This window comes from Rhamphochromis longiceps, linkage group LG8 (assembly GCF_057381845.1).
Source record: "Rhamphochromis longiceps isolate RC_006_pf linkage group LG8, R_longiceps_female_GT1.1, whole genome shotgun sequence".
NCBI lineage: Eukaryota > Metazoa > Chordata > Actinopteri > Cichliformes > Cichlidae > Rhamphochromis > Rhamphochromis longiceps.
The window spans coordinates 31,512,803-31,535,147 of record NC_140564.1 but is presented as its reverse complement, the minus strand read 5'-3'; the positions used below and the strand labels follow the sequence as shown (position 1 = coordinate 31,535,147).

General features: G+C 41.8%; 1 protein-coding gene across 1 annotated transcript; it reads right to left on the bottom strand.

Moving 5' to 3' along the window:
- Positions 1 to 5,125: 5,125 nt before the first annotated feature.
- LOC146664053 (very long chain fatty acid elongase 6-like) lies at positions 5,126 to 22,117 on the bottom strand. Its single transcript, XM_085417063.1, has 4 exons — positions 21,869 to 22,117; positions 13,045 to 13,176; positions 10,150 to 10,301; positions 5,126 to 8,216 (listed from the first exon to the last, which is right to left on the bottom strand). The coding sequence occupies exons 1-4, from the start codon at positions 21,964 to 21,966 to the stop codon at positions 7,786 to 7,788; spliced, it is 813 nt and encodes a 270-aa protein (XP_085273189.1). The 5' UTR covers positions 21,967 to 22,117; the 3' UTR covers positions 5,126 to 7,785.
- Between the last annotated feature and the right edge of the window lie 228 nt (positions 22,118 to 22,345).

Below are 22,345 nucleotides of genomic sequence, written 5' to 3'. Positions count from 1 at the left end.
CCTACAACTGCACCCGCCATGATTCGACAGGATACACACCATACTACCTGATGTTTGGCAGGCATCCGCGGCTCCCTGTCGACTTGGTCTTTGGGCTGTCAACCACTAATGGGTCGGGGGGATATAGCGAGTATGTCCAGACCCTGCATGACTGCTTGTCACAGGCTTATGCACAGGCTAATCAGGCCTCTCGCCAGGCTAAGGGTCACCAGAAAAGATACTATGACCGACAAGCAAAGAGTCAAAGCTTCAGCCCGGGTGACAGAGTCCTTGTTAAAGTGTGTCATGGGCGAAGCAAACTAGGAGACAAGTGGGAGTCACGTCCATACATTGTGGTGAAGAAACAGCCAGACATGCCGGTGTATGTGGTGTGATCGGAAAATGGTGATACAGAGAGAGTGGTCCACCGCAACCTACTCACGCAGTGTATGTTTCTTCCCGTGGAGCAGGTGGGAGAGGAGGCAAGAGAGGAAATGGAGCTCGACGTGGAGGAGGTTCACAGAGGAGAGATTGAGGACGTAGAGGACAGTGGAGAGCAGGCTGGTGAAGTAATCAGACAGGATGAAGAGTCGGACATGATCGAGGACGGGGAGACTGATAGCCTGGAAGGAGGTGTGGAGGGAATTTCACCTGAAGCAGCACAAGAGAGTGAAGATTGGAGGGGGAATGAAACTGCCAGGGTCACCCACTCACCTCCCAGACCAAGAGAACCAAGGAGGAACTTGCCGAGGAGTCGGCATCCCCCAAAGAGACTGACTTATGGGTTGAGAGTTAACGAACCAGGGGAGGATCAGGAGAAGATAGAAAGGGGATGGAAGCTGTGGCAGAGGGCCAAAGCAAGAAGGGCTGCAGGAAACACATAGGATACACACATAGACATTTTCACATTACACTGCACATCTTCCACCACCATTATTCGTGTGTACATAGTGAGACTGTTCTGTTTTATTTTGTTTTGTTTGATGACTGGGACGCCATCACTTAAAGGAGAGGCGGATGTAAGGTAGTGACTGGAATAAGTCACAAGGTGTCGCTGTTGAGCTGCATATATGGTGTAAATGTTAGCAATTTTGGCCATTTGTCCTCTGCAGGACACCGTACTTTAGATTTCTTGTTCGCGCGGGCGCCATCTTGGGTCAGTGTTTGCTGTGATTTGCGAAGGGCCAGCAGCAGAGTTGGAGTGGTGTTTGCCCCTGCTTCCGAATAAACGGCACGGTCCGAGCCACAAATTGAGCGCCTGTGTCCGACTGGTCTCTCTGCGGTGCACCCCAATCCAACACAAACTAACACAACGCAGAGTCCGGGGTGTAGGGAGGCCCCTGCACTGGTTGGGTTACATTTACATTCATCTGCTGCGTGTCTTTAACTTTTGTCCACTTTCGCTATGTTTTTTGTTTTTTCTCTTCTCTTCGCTGTCCCTTCCAGTTCTGGTTCTGTTAGAGGTCTCTTCCTGTGAAAAGACAGTGTCGCCAAATGCTACTCGTAAATAATTGTTGGGGTTCTCTATCTAATATATAATATAAGCCAGTTTGAGGCGACTCTTATTGACACTGTAGGAATTAAAGTTGAATCGTTTGATGTAATACTTTTATCACTTTAGTCTGGCAGAGGTTTAATAGGTCCATAATTATTGGTTATATTTGTGCAAATGCTTTAACAAATTCATTCAGTCAGATGAAAGGCTCTCTGTATATACTTATTTCTTCTTTTATAATACCAGATTAAGTACATTGTAGGGACAAACTAAGACATGTCCACAAATTAATCAGAACAAAGTAACTCTTAGTTAAACCCCCAAATCACAGGGTTTTAGAAGCTTTGACTTTCTGTCCTTGAAAATGTCTTCAAAGTTTTTTTTTTAATTCTACATGCAAAATAGTAGACACAGCTAAGTAATGGATGGATGGATGGATGGATAATAAAGAAATAAAAGCGATACCAACTGTTAAACGTCCATTGCTTTGTTTAGAAATTCATTTATAGGGATAATTTAAGTAAATACAGTTAAGCATACTTCCTATTTCTGCTGGTTTTTACCTTAAAAGGGGAAATTTTACACCTGTTACTCGGTTAGCCAACAGCTTCGGATTTTCACAGCAGATTAGGAACATCAGTGGGGGGTCGGGGAGAACAGATTGGTTGGGTCGTGGTCCAGATTTCATTCATTAGTAATGTTAGCTTTAATAGAAAGAAACAATGAAAGGAGAGAGGATGGCAAAAGTGTAAATGAAGCCTCTGTGCCTGAAAAGTTCGATAAAAATACAAGTCTGTCTTGTCTTGTCTTGTCTTGTCATCCAACAGAGGCTAAGTAAATAAAAAGACAAAATAACATCTGCAGCTGGTTGCTGTAGGAAAACACAGTTTATCAGTGTGTCCCTTTTAAAAACACCCTGCAGGTCCCCTGCAGATGAATCAATAGTGAAAAGGGAATCTCTTCTCAATAAAAGCTTTTCATTTTACTAAAAAGCCATGAAATTGAAGGGGCTCTGGGGTTTTCTCAGAAAGGTTGTTCCAAGAAAAATCTGTGGTCTACGGTTGGGCCAAAGAGGCGCCTCGTGGGGTGAAACTTTATTGTGAAATAATCGGCCGCAAAGTAAGGCCAATCAGAGAAGATGCGTATTTTCATCTTTTACATGGTAAAAACAATCAGCCACAGGCTTCCTGAAACAAAGAACAAAGAGCTGTGACCCTATTTTGAATTAATACTGTACCCATATAACGAAAACTGAAAATACTCAACCACATGCCTGCATTTTCCCAACAAAACAAGCAACCAATGCTGCAAACCCTCACAAGGAAACACATGAAGTTCAGATTAACCAGGTTTGTGGCGGCACCTGGAGGCTGCCTCACGTGCTTCTTCGCGTGCCCGCCTGTGCAGAGGTTCGCACAGCTGTTCTTCGTTACATTGTGTGTTGTAGTAAGAAACAAACGCACCGCTGACGTATAGTTTGGAGCACATGTGGAGAAAGCGGTAATGACAGCCTCCTGCCACACGAGGGCGCCAAAGACTGCAATAACAGCCACAGAGCGTCAGGATGAAGAAAGTCCTCGAAAATAAAGAAATGATGGTTTTATATTGTTACAGCAATTTAAATAAACGTGGACAGACAGACGGAGTTTATTATTTAACATGCAGAAGTACTCGATTACAAATAGGAGTTTATTTATTGTTCTTAAAAAAGGGTTAAACATGTAAGTATGCCCCATTTAACCATTCAGGGTAATTTTTATCAGTCTAATCTCATGTTACAGGTTATAGTTGTTAATAAATATGAACACGATGATTAAAACATATGTAATTATACAGTTAGTCCGTCGTGTGTAATTACAGTAACATGTGCTGGATGTGTTAATGTGAAGGATATCTTTAATTACTTTAAACACTACATGTTTCATGAGCTCCTGCACAAACACAAACTGCTGTAACAGCTTGTGTTTGTACTGAGATGATTGCCCTCTTCTGCGCACTGCTCACATTCAGCTCCTAACAATGTGACTCGTTTCTGTAAGTTTCATAAAAAGTTTGCTTTCCATCACAGAGCCGAGCTGAACACGAGCTGGTGGTGTTCACGCAGAAAAATCTCACTGTTGTCGTGACCCTAACCCTCTGTGACGAGCTTGTTTAAAGCTTTTCCCTCTCGGCTCCTCCACTGCGTGTCTTTCCTCCCGGTCCTCTGGTGTCACCACCCACAGCTACAAGACTATAATGTGCTGAGCAGGCAGAGCTTTGTCTTCCATCAACCCACGACCTCCCAGAGAGCGCTCGGCTCAGCTTGGACGTTTGTAGGGCAGTGTGCTGCGAGCTGCAGAGCTGCAGGGGGCCGGTGTGGTTTAACTGTGTCAGCAAGACAAATTCCTCTAGTTTAAAAGCTTCACGGGGATTTAACAGCTTCTGATCATCAGAGACTGTAGAGCCACTGTGTGCTCTTCAGTCAATTTATCCTTTAGACTCAGTTTATACAGAAAATACACATATGTGTCCAATGTGAGTATAAGGAGAGCCTTGTTTACATACTTCTGTACATTTTGTATCATATTTATTTTTCTTACAGAGCTCGTGTTAATGACTAGAACTGAAAAATCTATTATTAAGACCTAATATTTAGATTTGACATGTTATATATTATCTTTCTCTCTTTAAACATTTCCTTTCCTCTGTAATGCATGGTTACAATTTAACACAATCCTATTATACATTTTTTCCCATCCCTTAAACATGCACTATGACCGCAATAATAAATGAAACTGAACTATCACCTTCTTAGCAATGCCAATAAAACCAACACGAATACACAGGAACAGCGTGAGCATCATAAAAGTTTCATTGAAAAGCAGTTTCAGAAGTTTTCCAATAACGTCGTCGGTCAAGGAATTCACCTTATATATGATAAAATTAGAAATGTGTTTTAGCCTTAAATATTTTCTATTTCACATCTTCTGTATATATCTCTTTAAATCTTTGTTTAGTTGTTTTCCCACAGCTGTTGCAGACACCTCAACTGTTTATGGCACTTTCTGGGATTTTATTTGCGACCAATAAAGTGATGGGAGGCATTGTCGCATGTACACAAACCTTTTTTAAAAATTCTCTCACGGTCACTGAGTTGCCACATTCAGGCCTGAATAACAGAGTAATGGGAGACTGCCATCTATACGGCACTTTTTCAGACCCGTGACCTTCAAAGGGCTTCACGCTACAACCTTTCACACACATAATTGTCACACCCTGAGGTCAAGGTCACTGAGAACTCATCACCATCTCAGAAATGCATTTTACATTAAGCTGTGTATGCTTGAGTTTGGCTCTCGTCTACGATTAAGACTCAACAATCTTGCAAAAGATTGCTTTTAAATTTCAAGAGCTGCTGTTTAGTTAAATAAAAGCAATTAAATATGTTTATAATGTATGTGCCAATAAAAAGAAAATAAAAGACAATCAGACTGAAGTCCTGGCTTTATCACACATGCCTGTCAGAGGCTTGAATATGTGCTTTATATTTTTTAAGATAATCTTAATAAAGGAAACTAAATCAAACAGCTGATGTTTGTGGCGAGTTTGTCCGTCTTCTATTTAAACAGATATTCTTCTCCACAGTGAAAATATTTCACCCCTGAAACAACAAACAGAGAAACTTTTATTATAACGTTTCGACACGAAGCCCTTTTTCCAGTAGAAACCACAGGGAGTAAAAATCAGTAGGAAACAAAGCACAGACAACAAAACAAAGTAAAGCACGACAGAAAACAAACAGAAGCATGTTTGGCACACCAAGTTCAAGTTTTAACAGCGTTACAATGTGTCAGATTTTAAAAAGCAGGCAGTTTCAAACAGTGTTCAGTGCTCTTTATATTGAATCACATAAAAACAACTACGACTGGTTGATGCTGAAACAATAAGTGCATCTGAAAACGGTGCTTTTATCAGAACTACGTCGTTTCTCACAGAAGGTGCGTCAGCGTGACAAACTGTAATCCACAAAGTCCTGAACAATCGGAATTCAACTACAGACACAAACACAAAATCAGCTCCGTCACGCCAAGTCAAAAGTCTCCACACAGGTTTTAAACCACAGCGCTCAGCACACACGTTTCCAACCAGGGCGAGCAGCTTCTGTGGCGAGCACAGGCCCGTTAAACAGGACGTGGTTTGAGAATGTGCTGCACAACTTTAAACACGAACACCGTCGCAGTTCACCCTCCGAAGCGGTGTAAGCGCGAGCATGGATGGAGCAAACTGAACTCAACCCGCTTCCTAATGTGACACCTGCCAAGTAAACCTCACACCTGCTGGAAAACGTAAAGAAAACACATCCCTCTCATCTAAAAACAGACACCAGCGCCCTGTGGCCTCCTCTTCAGCAGGTCATAAAGAGCAGCAGCACCACAGTCAGCAGCAATCGCCACATAAATTTGGTCCTCGTCATCTGCCGTATGTTTGGTATCAGTTTGTTCAAATAATTTAAAGCACAAAAGGAAAATAAATAACCAAAACCAACATGAGCACAGGGCAAAGTCACAAAGGATGGATCAAAATAAAGCTTTTTCTTCTAACTAAACAGGAATCAAGTGTCGGCAACAAGGCAAACGTAGTGGTCGGACCTCGTAGGAGTTGCAAGATACAAAAACCTCTCCTGTTACGTCACATTATGTTCAGTTTATCCTTTTTGTTTGTCTGCTAAACACTTCACACGAGACACTCTGGTTTAGCTCCTGCTGCTCAATCAGAGAATCAGTTCAAACAGTTTTCAGATGCTTTTTATCGCTTTTAATAAATGTGCACCATAGAAGTGGAATGTTTTTGTTAAACCTCTGAGTTAAAGCTACAGGTCTGCATCTCCATCACATCTACACGTCTCCTTTTTAAATCCATCGCACAGCTGCACAGAAGAAAAGGTTCGGGAAACTGCGTCCCAACAGTGAATCGTTCCCGTCATCTCTTATTAAAAACGTTAAAAAACATATACTGTACAGCGCGTAAACATGTGAAAACAACCCAAACGACAGGGACAGGAGGACGTCTGGTTTAACGCACTTCCTGTCAGTTGTTTGAGCTGGAACGGCTTTCATCTGAGGAACGCGTTCCTCACTCAGGCCTTGTCTTACAGAGTGTACGCGTGGTGAAAGCGGCTATAAATATTGGCTATGTTAGAGGAAAGCTGGGTTGCATGAGGTACTTATTAGTGGTCAGTGCATAACCTGCAGTAAAGGGTGAAACAAAGCAACGCAGCGCTGTGGACGGCATTAGCAGCAACACTAAATTTAACCTCTGTGTTCGTTTTATAAGAATATGGTCACTTTACTGTTGTGCTCTCAGACTCAGAAACTTCACCTGGATTCAAACCAACACCTTAAAAAAAAAAAAACAGAAAAAACAACCTAAGCTAACAAGTTGAGGCAGGTATAAGCCAGCGAGGTAAACTGAGAGGAGCAGACAGAGAAGGCTTTCTTTTTAGATGAAGGTAAAGAGGTGACAGCATTTTAAAAAAATTACACCGAACTGAACTTGCATTGCTTTTCTTCCTGCACGTTTACGTGCATGAAAACATTCCTCTGCCATTTAGTGCATTAGTCTTCACTCCCTGTTACCTGCTAACCTGCACAGGTGGACACAGGTGTTACAGTTTCTGCACCTGCAGGCGCCACGTGATGCTCATTTTTACGGCATCAGATTAGTACCTGCCCCCGGTGTCACTTTTAAAGGGCTAGTTCAACATTTGGTGCAGATTGTTTATCCTAGTCGAGCATAAAGACAGTGAGCAGGCGGTGTGTAAACGCTTTAACAGGATCCCGTCTGTAAAAGATGTTTGTTAGAGCTGGAGTCAAGAATCTGTTGCTTTTATGTTTTTGTTAATTTGCAGGTTAAACAGAAAGATGCAGAGTTTAAATAAGTCAGTTTTCCAGGGAAAGGAAAGTCTGCTTCCAGCCTTTATGCTAAGCTAACTAGAGCTAAACAAACCATTTCCTCACTCAATTAAAGTAAAATTAATTACATATAAATCAATGACTTCTTTAAAAACACAGGAACAAGTGTCAGTTGCCTCTGACAGTATTTGGCCCTCATATGGCTGTTTTTAGATAAAGGAGTTTAAGTAAACAAGGCAATCGTTTAAATGATGACAGCGCTATTTTTAGTCAAACACAGTTACGGAAATGCCCCTCAATCTCCTCGCTTTCATCGTGAGATCACATTAAAATGCTCCAAATCATCCTCCTCTCTGAGCTGCAGTCAGAAGAGGAGGATGTTCAGAGCCTTTAATACGACCCCGAGCACAGGGAGGCGCGCTACTCTTTCTTGGACCCTTTGTCCCTGGGGGAGCCTTTGAGGTAGGTGTTGTAGAAGAAGTAGGCAAAAAGGATCAAGTAGCTGAGGTACAAGAGAGAGCCCCAAACGATGTTGTCCTGGTGAGACGGACAGCGCAACTCGTGCATCCAGTGGTACACGAGGCCCTGCACGGCCAGGCCCATCACCATCTGCAGGATCTGCAAGGCCGTGATGACCATGGCGAAGGGACGCGGCACCTGCAGGCCGGCCGCTCGGGCGGTGTAGTACGTGTACATGACAGAGTGAACCATGTAGTTCATAGTCATGAACCAGCCGCCGCCCGCCAGCTGATCCTTGTAGGTGTACCAGGAGTAAAGCAGCACGGTGATGTGGTGGTACCAGTGCAGAAAGATGAGGCGCTGTTTCCGCAGGACGATGAACACGGTGTCTCCTGAGAGAGGCGGCAGAGAGGAAATCGTTTAAATAAAACCGCACCCGAGCACCAAACCTCAACCCCTCAGCAACTGAGTCATGATTAATAACACCAGATGTACTTTAGTTATCACAAAAGATGGAAAATTGCTGTGTGAGAGCAGGAAAAATATTTTTTAAAAACCTACAGAAAAAGTGAAATACCTGACAGGACCTGACTGTGTATCAAGTTTAACGCAGCTCCAATAAAGCCTGACTTCACTTACAGTGTTTGAAGGGGGGGGGTGTACTAAATTTTATGATGGCCTTACAGGTACAGGAGGAGCACAGAAACTTTCAACAAGGCAGCACAAGCAGTTAGCTTACAGCTTCGTGAACATCCATCACAGATTTGTGGGTTTATGTTTGATCTTTCAGGTGGATTTAACAAATAAAAGGGTTTAGCTTACACAGACAAACCTCCTCACAAAGCTTACTTTGATAAGTACAAATACAGATTCTGGTGAATCCCATGAAGTTGTTATAAAACAGAACAACCTGTATTTCTAATTTAAAGCTCATTTGAGTCTCTATAAAGAGTCCTTATCCTGCAGTAGGAAGAAGACGTATCCTTCCTGTCTGCAGCAGAGGAAACATTGCTTGTACATTATCAGCTGTGCGCTAATGGACTTTTCTTGCCAGCTCAGCATCTGCCTCCATTTCAGCTCTTAAGGGAATCACCTCCTGATGGATTTACTGCACAGTGGCGCACACTTTAATCTACACTGAGCAAATCATTTCATTCTTAAAGTAGCTGAGCAAGAAAAAACATCCAGTTTGAATTTAGATCCTTTTGGAACAAAGACTGAAAAACATCCAACACATTTACACTTTTACACGTTTTCAGTGCGTACAAGTCTTGCACCAACCCTCATTTCTTAACATTCTGCGAGGAAGGCAGGTGAAACGTGCAAACATACATGGAAATAGAAAGGTTTGCACAACTATAACAATAACTTATCTGGTACGATCCATGACCGATGACTGCCACTGTATGTGTGTTGTTGTTGTTTTTTTAAATTCAGGTAAACTTTTACTTTAGTGGCAGCGTGTTTGGGATCATCTTTTATTGAAAGAAGCAGCTGCTGCCGATCAGATGTGTTGCAGGCAGTTCTGCATGGTGGGTGAAGCTCTGACTTAATATTCTTGTGTTCACAGTTACATTAATTTTGAAAAAAAATCCACACCACTCACTGAAATGCAGCTCTAAACCATGACAGAGCCTCCACCGTGCTTTACAGATGGCTGTAGACACTCATGTCATCGCTCCATCAGACCTGTTCTCACTGATCTTTTTTACTGCACATCATGCTGAAAAAATTGCCAAGTTTTCAGCTAACAGCTCTTTGGGAATCAAATTGTTGTTGCAAATAAACTGTTACCTTTGCATTTTGCACAGATTCACCTAATTAAATGGGAACAAACTACGTGGTTTTGCACGGTTAGTAGTAACAACGTGTCAAGAAACAAAATAAGGTTCATCCCTTGAGTTATATGCATTTATATTTAAATGATTCATAGGTCAGTGTTAAGGACAGAACCAAAGAAAAGCTTTGAGAGACCTTCAGAAAGTACTGATTAAGACCTTTTTTAAAAAAAAACATTACAAGAAAGTCTGGCTCCTTAGAAGCAAAATACAAAGAGATGAGGGGTGGATCAAGACTTTTGCACAGCACTTTATGCCTCATCATGGTTTTAGCTAATGCTAACACCCCCACCCTTAATATGATTAAAACAGTTTTTTCTGAGTTGCGTGGAGCTCCTATAGTGTAAACAGGTCCTGCTTCACCTTAATCCAATAACAAAGAAATAAGGAATCTACAGCTGGTGGTCTTTGAATAGGTTAGATTTCAGTATGTGCTTCATTCATGTGAGTAATATTCTGACATTTATGAGATCAGATGAAGTCTCACCCAGCTCGGGGGCCTTGCTGAGGGCAAAGGCGTAGGCCCAGAACTTGGTGAGGGGAGAGCTGTAGAAGCTGTTGTCACACACCGACTGTTTGAAGCCGTCGTTTGTGAGGACGTGCAGCATGTAAGCTCCGGTCCTGACCGCTCCTACGATGCTGCAGAGGAAACACAACAAGGACATATTAGCCAACAGCTAGGATCACAGAGGCTCAGCCACTTCTTTTAGTAAATTATGTTGCTCTACTGGTTTCATATTTGTCACCACTTTCCTAGAACAGAGTCTGTTTTCTCATCCTTATAGTAAAAACAGGGATGGTCTCAACTGGCAGCCCTGATGTGTTAAAGTGTAATCATTCTGCCATGCCTCCTGTGGACAAATGAAGCATTGAAAGCAGCATTTTTATAATCCATCTTACTGTTTGTCATAAAATAATAATAATTAAAAAAAAGAAACCATAACTGAGCTGCAGAGATCACTGCTACAGTGCAGCCATAAAGGCTTGATGTCAAAAGGTTTATTGACATTACACTGATGGCAAAGAGCAACTTGCACAATGGTGCAACACTGATGTGGAGATTTCATAGGTAATCTCAGTCAGACCATCTTAAACACACCTCAGAGACTCCCTGTGCTTTTATCTGATGTTCCAACAATTGCAAACCGGATCGCAGTCAACAGGGAGCCAGCCTGTGTCATTTTCTCTGATGACTGATCGTCGTATCGGCCTTCGATCTGACACAAATCAAATGCAGGTCAAACAGGACCAAACTGTGAGTTTGATGGGGATTATGCTCAATCCTTTTCAGAGTATCAGACATAAAACGATGGTGTATGTAGCGTATGGATGCCTGTTTATAACTATAGCACTCTGCTACTCTTACAGTCCTTTTAAACTAAGCCACAGTCGCTCATTCAAAAAGCACTTTTAAACTCTTTTTGCCCAAAGACTCTTCAATATATCAGTTGGAGAAGCCTTCAACTAGTAAATGAACTGCCCTGTTTCCATGCAACTGTAATAGTAACTATATGATGAATGAATAAATAGCAGTGAAAAAAAACCTGATTCTAAATCTGAAAACCTTGTGCGGCCCACTGCACATTAGCCTAAGAGGAAGTACTTTCTTTTTTTGTTCCATCATGAATATATTTTGAGCGCTTGGCAACTGGCTTGTTGAGGTTAAGTCTCCATAAACAGCTTTACCTCCACCTAATTGCATCGGAAATATTTCATCAGTAGTTAAATTAGTCAGAAAATAAGGGTTAAGGTCTAAGTTTTAAGCTCTTGTGCTTCTGCTGGCAGCCCAGCTATAGTAGCCTCATAGCTCATTAGCGATAGTTTAGTGCTAAACTGTCAGCTAAAGCTGGGGGTTTACATGTGGATTGCACTGATATCTGTTAATTAGCACCAAGACTAATAAAACACTAGAATTTAATTAATCAAAACTAAAGCATAAATGTATATTTGTCACATATTTGGGTTAAAAATGCTACAAGAGGCCTTAACACAGGCATGAGGTCCAGCTTTATGACTCTCACTTAGCTGCTACCTGTCTGCGTCAGCACCCACCCGCCACTCAAAGCTACCCCACCCCTAATTAATTACATGAGGTTAAAGCAGTCACTCCCTCTCTTAACCAGTAAACCATCTCATCATGTCCATTTCTGTCAGGTTGTTTACTTTAACACGAGACATTCACGGTAAGCCCAAATGACAGCAAAGCAACAAAGCGTGCACGATGTTGTGTCATCATTCTGGCACACGTCTCCGAGGTTAAAAAAAAATATACCAGTAATAAAAAACAAACTTATCCTTTAAAGGACAACAGAGTTAACAGGGTGGATGTAGTAAAAAGCAAAAACTACCTACACTAACACCGTCGCGTCCTGTGTGCGGACAGCTAAGGCTGAAAGGAGCAGGATATACCCACAGCACTGGGATTAAGATTAAAGTCCTGCACACCTGCCACGTGGATCCTTGCAGGCTCTGGTGGGTTTGACAAACTCAGCTTAAGGCCTTTAAGTGACAGCAGCAGGATTTTAGTTTTTATAAAAACAGCACGCTTCTCTGGGGGAATACCACAGTCTAGATCTTCATAAACAAATCAGTAAATTAGATTGATAGTTGGTAACTGAAGGAGTAGATAAACAGAAACCTGTTTGGAGTTTGGCTGATGTCCTGCTCTAGATAATCTTCTCAGGTATTCTACTGCAGATGCTTTTTTTAAAGATTGCTTTGTAGAAGCCCCGATCTCCTTCAGCGTGTCAAAATGGAGATCTTTCAACTTGATTCAAGAAGATAAAGCAGCAGGGACATAAACTCCCACTACCTATAGGTGAAAAATGCCAAAAATCTGGCTCTTATCAACAGCAAGGATCCTGAGGTTGCTCTCTGCTCAGATTTGAGGTTTGTGGTGAAACTGCAACTAGAGTGGAATGTCCTATTTTGAAAATGCAGCTGCTCTGGAATCTGCCTGGAAATCTCAGAGAAGATGATCTCAAACAGGAGATTGGCAAAAATGTAAACCAGTTTTTTAGGTCAGCCCCAAGAAGTTTTAGATTCCACCCCCCAGATACCATGTGCAGATGGACATCAGGACTCTTAGTGAGTGAAATGTCTATAGTGTTCTTGAAGTACTGCTTTAAATCTTGCGTTGAACCTTGAGGTGACAGCTGTTATCAGACTGGTTGTGGCTTCTCAAACAAACACTCAGAACACGTTCCTTCTTTGACTATCCCTCTTTCAGTTCACGTTCCTGTTTACCCAGAAAGGAAAAGGACCTTCAGAGAAAAAATACCAAACAACTTTTCTCTGAAACACTCGACTCTAAATGTTTGCTTGACTGAGCGTTAAGGTCACGTCAGCCGTCTCAGCTGCATCGACCTTGAGAGTCACTCACCTGAAAATGGCCAGGCTGAGTGACCACAACACCAGCGGGCGACGCAGGTTCAGTCTTTGCCTTTCCCTCATGAAGTGCTGCCCTCCAAATACGATCGCAGCGTACAGGCCAGAGAATATAAAAGACTTGGTCCTGCAGAGAAGCACACACACAGTGATGCTTATTATTACTCATCCTCACTGTAACACCAATACTGATAATACTGTTACATGCACTAATTACAGCAGAGAGACAGTAACGGGGAAAAAAAAGCTCCCCTCAGACACAAAACACTAGATTGAGAATGTACTGGATCAAATTATGTAGTTGTTGCAATTAATATTTAATACTTAATTTCAGGGAAACGAATGTATGAAAATTTGGTTGTCGTCACTGTAAAAAGAAAATACGTAGTCTTGTAATTCTAGTCAGAGCATAATAGGAAAACCATTTTGGTCCTCAGCAGGTTCTATAATTATTAAATACAAGCGCAGGTCTGCAGGCATTCGTCCATGCACAGCTCTCTGCATATCAGTCAGGAGGAGGTCTGGACTTTGACGGGACCATTGCAGCACCTTGTTTCTCTTCTTTTCGGCCATTCAGTTGCAGATTTGCTTCTGTGCTTGGGATCATTGTCCTGTCAGGTGATCCGATTTAGCTTTAGCTGTCAAACAGATGGCCTCACATTTGAATCTAGAATACTTTGGTATACGAAGGAGTTCACGGTCGACTCAGTGACTGACAGTAAGTATGAGGTGTTTGCGCTGATATGCTAAGTTTGGTTTTGTGCATCGCAGCCAGACGTCTCCACTCCGGTCTCATCTGTCCAAAGGAGATTTTTAAAGAAGTCTTTTGGTTTTCCCAGATGCAGCTTTGCAAACCTAAGCTGTGCTGCCATGTTCTTTTTAGAGACAAGAAATCTTCACCTGGCCTGTTTGGAACGGTTGTTCCAAACAGGGACTGGCTCAGTCTTATTCTAATTGTCATTATCGTTAACATGCTGAGGCATGTACAGCTCTTGGGTTTTTTGCAGTTTCTCTGAGCATTGCATGGTCTGACCTTGGGATGAATTTGCTGAATGTTAACTCGAGAAACAGCTTTATAACCGTTCCTAGTCTGACGTGCAGCAGCAGTTGCTTCGCGGTGCATTAACACAGTGCATTTAAATAACAGCACCTGGCTGCTACTACACTTACCCTCTTAATCCCTGTAGGAAAAATATACATAAAATCTTCTCAAAATAGGGTGTACTTGTCTTTAGCCACAACCTCACGTCCCTGAGCCCAAATCTGTGGGAAACACTGATGTTACTTAACACAAAACGCCGGCCTAAAAGCTCCAGCATCACACAGATCTTTGACCTCTATCAGCTTTACAATAAAGAGGAAGTACCTCACTTCCCCTGACAAACAGCTCTATTAAACACTAAATCACCTCCTGAGACTTTGAAACAGGAGACAACTACACAGACACAGCACTCTTACATAAAGACATTACACAATTAGTGTGACTGAACCAGACAACTGCAATTAAAGACAAATACGAGCTGATATCAACTCTGTGGTCACTCCAGAGTCGTGTGACAAGTCGAAACATCAGGCTATGAATTACTACATGTCAGCCCTCCTGACACCAGCCAACTCAATTATTATACTCATAGTAGAGGATTAAGAGATTAGCTCCTGACACACAGACCACTCAGACTGCCAGCTATGGGCAATAAGGCCGTTTCCACTGGGCACCACTGCGCCTGATGTTTCAACAACAGCACACAGCAGGAAAGAAAAAGTCAATTTTTGGCTGAGCAGAAACAGCCGAGGAGAATACTAAACCCTGGAAACAGAGACTGCATGTGCACTGACACCGTATATTTTTAATTTCACATTAACCTGCTTCTCATATGTTATTAAAAGCTGTTTTTATTTAAGTAGGGAGGGTATGCGTGAGGCTGAGGGTATTTGGGAATAAAGCAGATGACTAATCCAGATTGGCAACATACATAATACACAGGATGAGTAGATACTACTGCTGCTGCTGCTTGACCCAGTTAGTGGTTATAGTGGATTCTGATAGCTGGTCCCAGTTTGCCCCTGTGGGAGAGGAAAAACCAGCAAAAAGCTAAAGCTGTTCCCGCTGCACAGATCTGAACCTCCGAGCATACCAAGAGTTCTTCACCAAGCTAATAACACATAATCTTAGACAAGATGCATATCTGTTTGTTCCCTGTATACCGAGATGAAATTCAGTAACTGAATAATCATCTAATCAATCAATTTGTCTTCCAGACTCAGTGGTCCAAACTTAAAACAACCAAGAAATCTCAGATTAATAACAGAAAGAAAGCGTATTATCCTACAGAGAGACTTGTGCACCCAGCGAGGAGCACGTGGTAAGCTTACAATAATTTTGATTTCAGAGGCATTAATCCTGAGATTACCTGAGTCAGCTTTAAAAGCACAGAGTCCTTCAGCTACAAACATTTCACTCAAACATCCAAATCTCAGTAATAATCTCAGGTCTATAACTTTTTGGACAATGACACACTTTTAATGTAGCTGTCCCTCTGGACACCAACACAATCAATTAAACAAAATGTGACTAAATTGTAAACCTTGAGCTTTACTTCAATGGGTTTTAAGGACCTCAAAAGCTGCAGGTTGAGGGGATCTCCCCTTTTTTTAATGTGTTTATAAACCTCTCTGCATTTAATCATTAGTTATTATTAATCTCTGGCTCACCACAGCCTGGTTTTGCTGTTTTTCAGTTTTCTTCCTGTTAAAAGGGATTTTCCCTTCCCTCTGTCACCAAGTGCTTACTCAAAGGAGGACAGTTGGGGGTTTTCTCTGTTTTCTCTGACTTTAACTGACAATAAAAAAGTACCTTGAGGCAACTGGTGTTGAAACAGACTCGTCATTATTGGGGTCTGATTGGAATTAGAAAAGGTCAGCTATGACAAAATGAATCAGAATTGTTCATCCAAACTCTTATCAATACTTCAGTGCTCGTACTCGGGAGCTGTGCCAAACTCACACCAGTGAGCATATAAACGCTCCAGGTTTTATCTCCCTGCACAGGGTGAGACACACGCGAGCTATCAGAGCCACAATCACCTGGCCAAGTGTTTTGTCTCCAGGAGTCAGTAAGCTAGTGGGTTTTTTCAGCAGCATTCCTTCCCGGTCTCCTTTAATAATTTGTGTCTCTGTGCAAGCGTCCCTCAGGAATTGTCTAAATGATCTGAGTCACATGTCTCTATCTTTATCATTTCTTTTTATCAGTTACTGACATGCTTTTCTGACAGTTCGACAGAGCACATACAAATGCTGTCAGACTCATGGGGGTGGAACATTTTGCACACCTGAGAAACTTTTTCCTGCTCTGTTTTTTTAGTATGAATCTGTTTTAATACAAAGTCCACTCCTAATAGATAGCTAATCGTAGGTGGCCTGATTTACAGTCAGCTACTGCTACAAGGTTAATTAATAAAGAACAATACACAGATTACGGATCATCTAGATAAGGAGCTACAACTTTAATTTAAACGTCTTTGTGACTGAAAAGAAGACATGGTATCGACACTGAGTTATCAGCACATGCAAACTCCTTTTAGCATTAATTAGCAGGCATCTGTGTCTGTGCCTGACAACCATATGGTTCAAGGAAAATGTGCACTTTGTCACAGACTGTGTTCCTAATTTTTTATGCACAGCATTTCTAGACACAGCTCACAGGCTTCAGGTTCAGAAGTCTCGTCTCTGCTTTTTGCAGACATTGTGGTTCTGTTAGTTTCATCGAGTTACAACCTCCAGCGCGCTCTGAGGGAGGTTTGCTGCCAAGCTGGAGGGAACTGGGATGAGAATTAGAACCTTCAAATCTAAGGCCACAGTTCTGAGCTGGAAAAGGGTGGACTGCCCACTTCTGGTTGGGAAGTTTAGATATTCCAGGGTCTTTTTACAAGTGAGGTAGGGTGCGACAGGAGATTAAACAGGTCTGTAGTGGGAAAGAGAGAGCTCTGCATCTCAGCAGTGGCTGAAAGAATGAGACTACAGAAACCAAAAGCAGAAATAAGCTTTGTGCTGGGCTCTTTGACGGATAGAGTGAGATAAAGTAAGAAGCTCAGTTCTTTGAAACGAAATAGAGCTGCTACTCCTCAACATTGGCAGGGGCCAGCTAAAGTGGCTCAACATCTCACTAAGATGCCTCCTTGGTGTTTCAGGCATGCCAGACTGTGAGGAGATATCGGTGTAGACGTAGGACACACAAGATTATGTCTCTCAGCTGGCTTGGTAGTTTGGGAATGCCTGAGTGTCCCACCAAAAGAGCTGGAGTAGGTGAGCGGGGAGAGATAGGTCTGGGTATCTCCCCGTCTACTGTGCAAACAGGCAGCACAAAATAGATGTCTGGTAAGAAGATGCAATTATCTTACTCTTAATTATTACATACAGGCAAGCTGAAATACTCTTTATTAAAAAAAATAAAATCTCCCTCCTCACCCCTGCAGGGGGGTGTCTTCAATCTAAAGCAATGAGTGTTGCACTTTGGTGTGCTCCACACAGCCCCTTTGACTTTGACACGCTGGATACGCAGAGCTGCAGCTGGGTAATGGCCTAAAAAATTAGATACCTCAAGTCAAATTTTGTCAAATACAAAAGAAAAATCACCAGAACCATAATTAAATATATTTTATTTTTTATTTTTTACCATTTTTTCCTAATGTTTTAAGTGACTTCTCTTCATAACATGGAGAGAAAATAACAGGAAAAAGTACATAAATCTGTGCCGCTGCCCAGCAAGGCATTACACACCTTCACCTTTAACTCATGCTTACTTAAACCCCAAAATAGTTCTTAAACTTGAATCACTTCAATTAACTCAAATAGGAGAGGAAACGTCGCAGGAACTCTTACATATTTTCAACTTGATACAACGTAACGTCTGTCATTAATCTGAGCAAGGCTGGTGTTTGTAACGTACAGATGTCACTGTTTGAGTCTTACAAACTAGCCCAAAAGTGAAAACGTAAAAGTGAGGAAGGCATAATTTTTGACCTGTTACTCAATATTTGTGCCTGAAGGTGAAGACGGGCAGCCGCAGATCCAGCATGAAGTCTTTAGGCAAGGCAAGGCAAGGCAAGTTTATTTGTATAGCACAATTCAACAACAAAGTGATTCAAAGTGCTTTACAGAGACATTAGAAACAAGAACAAATAAAAAGCATGATTTAAAATTGATTAAAACAAGCAAATAAACTAACTAACTAATTAACAAACAAACAAACAAACAAAACAGTATATAAAATCAAAACAGATAAAATCAGAACAGTAGATAAAATCAGTAGTTAAATGTAAGTTTTGAAATTTAAGCTTAAAGTGTGGATTTGGTGCTTTATTCAAATGCAGCTGAGAACAGGTGAGTCTTCAACCTGGATTTAAATAAACTGAGTGTTTCAGCTGATCTGAGGCTTTCTGGGAGTTTGTTCCAGATATAAGGAGCATAAAAGCTGAATGCAGCTTCTCCGTGTCTGGTTCTGACTCTGGGAACTGATAAAAGACCGGATCCAGATGACCTGAGGGATCTGGAAGGTTCATACTGGGTCAGGAGGTCATTGATGTATTTTGGTCCTAAACCATTCAGAGCTTTATAGACCAGCATCAGAACTTTAAAGTCTATCCTCTGACGGACAGGCAGCCAGTGTAAGGACCTCAGAGCTGGACTGATGTGGTCCACTTTTTTGGTCTTAGTGAGGACTCGAGCAGCAGAGTTCTGAATGAGCTGTAGTTGTCTGACTGATTTTTTAGGTAGACCTGTAAAGATGCTGTTACAGTAATCAAGCCTACTAAAGATGAATGCATGGACTAGTTTTTCCAGGTCCTGTTGAGACATCAGATCTTTTATCCTTGATATATTCTTGAGGTGATAGTAAGCTGACTTTGTTGTTGTCTTAATGTGTTTTTCTAAGTTTAGGTCTGCATCCATCACTACACCCAAATTTCTCGCCTGGTTTGTGGTTTTTAGGTGTATAGATTGAAGTTCTCTGGTGACTTGTAATCGTTTTTCTTTGGCGCCAAAGACTATTACCTCAGTTTTGTTTTTGTTTAGCTGGAGAAAATTGTGGCACAACCAGTCATTGATTTCCTCAATGCATTTACCAAGAGCCTGTACAGGGCCTCGGTCTCCTGGTGACATTGTGATATATATTTGTGTGTCATCTGCATAGCTGTGATAGTTTATTTTGTTGTTGTTTATAATCTGTGCCAGTGGGAGCATGTAGATGTTAAACAGAAGGGGTCCCAAGATGGAACCTTGGGGAACTCCACATGTGATACTTGTCTGCTCAGATGTGAAGTTACCTATTGATACAAAGTATTTCCTGTTTTCTAAGTATGTTTTGAACCAGTTTAGTACAGTTCCTGAAAGACCTGTCCAGTTCTCCAGTCGTTTGAGTAATATGTTGTGGTCAACTGTATCAAATGCTGCACTGAGATCCAGTAAAACTAGGACTGACATTTTTCCACTGTCTGTATTCAGACATATGTCATTAAACACTTTGGTCAGAGCGGTTTCAGTGCTGTGGTTCTGTCTAAAACCTGACTGGAAGGCATCGTAGCAATTATTCTGTTTTAAGAAGTAACTGAGCTGTTGAGAAACTGCTTTTTCAATGATCTTACTTAAAAACGGGAGATTTGAGATCGGCCTGTAGTTGTTCATTTGTGTCTTGTCAAGATTGTCCTTTTTCAGTATAGGTTTGATTACAGCAGTTTTTAGTGATTCTGGAAACACACCTGATAATAAAGAAAAGTTGACGATCTGTAACAGGTCTGACTCTAAAGTCTTTGAGACCTTTTTGAAAAAACTTGTTGGCAGGACATCTAAACAGCAGGAGGAGGAGTTCAGTTGACCTAAGATGTCCTCCAGGTCTTTGCTGTTAATAGGTTGAAACTGTTTCATGGTGTTTAAACAGTTTTTTGGTGGACACAGTACATATCCTGGATCTGCTGTTGATGTACCAATTGCTTGTCTAATTTTTTGGATTTTTTCAGTGAAGAATTTGGCAAAGTCATTGCAGGCCATGGTCGAATGAAGTTCAGCTGCCACTGACACAGGAGGGTTTGTTAGCCTGTCAACTGTAGAAAATAAGACCCGAGCATTATGGCTGTTTTTAGTGATGATGTCAGAGAAGTAGGACCTCCTTGCATTCCTCAGTTGTAAATTATAATTGTGAAGTTTCTCTTTATAGATGTCATAATGAACCTGGAGGTTTGTTTTTCTCCATCTGCGCTCAGCTTTCCTACACTCTCTTTTTTCATTTTTCACCAGTGTGGAGTTTCTCCATGGAGACTTTTTCCTTCCAGAGATAACCTTCACCTTAATGGGAGCAATAGTGTCCATTACATTTAACATGTTAGCATTGAAGCTATTGACGAGCTCATTGACTGACCCTCTGGGCAGGTCAGGTGTTAATGGGAAGACCTGGTTAAAAATTGCACTACTGTGTTCAGTTATACACCGTTTTGTGATCACTGTTGTTGATATATTTGTGTGGGCTGAGATTTTACTTTCAAAGAAAACACAGTAATGATCAGACAGGCCCACATCAGACACAGTAACCTTTGAAATGCTCAGGCCTTTGGAGATCAGTAGGTCAAGAGTGTGTCCTCTATTATGTGTGGCCTCTGTTACATGCTGAGTCAGCCCAAAGTTGCCCAGAGTGTTACTCAGGTCTTTAGTCCCTTTGTCCTGAGGGTTGTCCACATGAATGTTAAAATCCCCAACAATAATTACACAGTCAAAATCAACACAGATCACAGACAGCAGTTCACTGAGGTCATTAAAAAAGTCTGTGCAGTATTTGGGAGGCCTGTAAACATTAAGAAACACAACTTTGGATGGGGCCTTCAGCTGTAAAGCCACATATTCAAAAGACTGAAAACTTCCAGGAGATAGCTGCTTACATTGAAATGATTCATTAAATAAGACAGCAACCCCTCCTCCTCTCCTGCTCGCCCTGACCTCACTGATAAAACTGTAGTTAGGAGGGGTCGTCTCGATGAGAACAGCTCCACTGTTACTTTGGTCCAACCAAGTTTCAGTTAAAAACATAAAATCAAGGCTGTGCTCAGTGATTAAATCATTAATTAAAAATGTTTTCCCAGCTAGAGATCTAATGTTTAATAAAGCCAACTTAAGTGTTTTAGAGGTATTACTTGTCCCCTCGTGTTTGGGAGCAGTCTGTGGCACACAAGGTATGTTTACTATGTTTAAAGATCTTTTAGAGTGCAGCTCTCTGTGTTTTGACCAGGCCACATGTCTCCTGTCACCTAAAAGTACAGAAATTTTAAAACCTTCTAGTAAACAGGGTCCCAGCTTCTCCTGGGAAAAGTCATCACTGCCATAATCCTCACAGCCCGGACCCTTCACACATCACGCATCAGACTGCGGAGACAGGGCATGAAGAGGAACTAAGGGGGGCGAGGCTGGGCAATGTGACTTCGATTGCTCTGTTGAGGGTGGGGCTCGATGGCGAACCTTTGGCCGCTCTGGTGGGGGGTTTATGGGGGACAAAAAGGGATTGGGACGGGGGGTAGATCTGAGCCCAGCATAGCTGTTAATTACATAATCAGGACTCCGTGCAGGGCTCGCCTCTTCTCCCTGAGGTGCATCCTTAACTCGAGTTTATTTGAACTAAAGCGAGGGAAAAACGATGTTCCTGAGGTTCTAAAGAGATTTCATGGGTTTTAGCCCGAACATGCAGAACATGTTACAAACGGCTTCAACAACAAACGATGGACAGAGCTGCAGTCCAGTGAATGACTTATTTACTGATATTTCACCAACTTCCTCGTTCTTACCAGTTTTCCTGCATCCATTCCATCGCTCTTCTCTCGTCGAAACGTCGCTCGAAGTCGTAAACTGTCAACGGGTAGCTGCTCGGCTCACTCTCGTTCATTTTGAAAAGTTTCTGGTTTAGTTTTGGAAGGAAGAAAAAAATGCAACAAAAGGCTGAAGAAGCAAACGAGAGGCGACAGTTTAACTGCTGCTCGGTTATCCTCCGCTTTGGGTCGTCTGAGGTGACAGCAGGATGACGGGCTGTCAAGACAATTTTTATTTAGCGCGAGAAAGCTAGCTGCAGGAACACGACGCTATTCCGGTTTAGGATTTCAAAATAAAACGCATTTTCCAAAAACTATTAACTGAAAACTCCTAATAACTTTTCTAACCTAGACAATGGAATATATATATTATCTGTACTTTTGAGTCAGAAGTAATCAGGAAATACAATAAACATGAGTGAAGATTGTCTTACTGATTTGTATTTTAATAATTTA

What these genes read in the sequence shown, in the direction of transcription:
- LOC146664053 (XM_085417063.1), bottom strand. Translation starts at nt 21,966, where the DNA reads ATGAACGAGAGTGAGCCGAGCAGCTACCCGTTGACAGTTTACGACTTC. An exon ending in CTCAGCCTGGCCATTTTCAG is followed by an intron (nt 10,302 to 13,044) that starts GTGAGTGACTCT and finishes TTTCCTCTGCAG; the next exon opens with CATCGTAGGAGCGGTCAGGA. An exon ending in CAGCAAGGCCCCCGAGCTGG is followed by an intron (nt 8,217 to 10,149) that starts GTGAGACTTCAT and finishes CGCCTCTCTCAG; the next exon opens with GAGACACCGTGTTCATCGTC.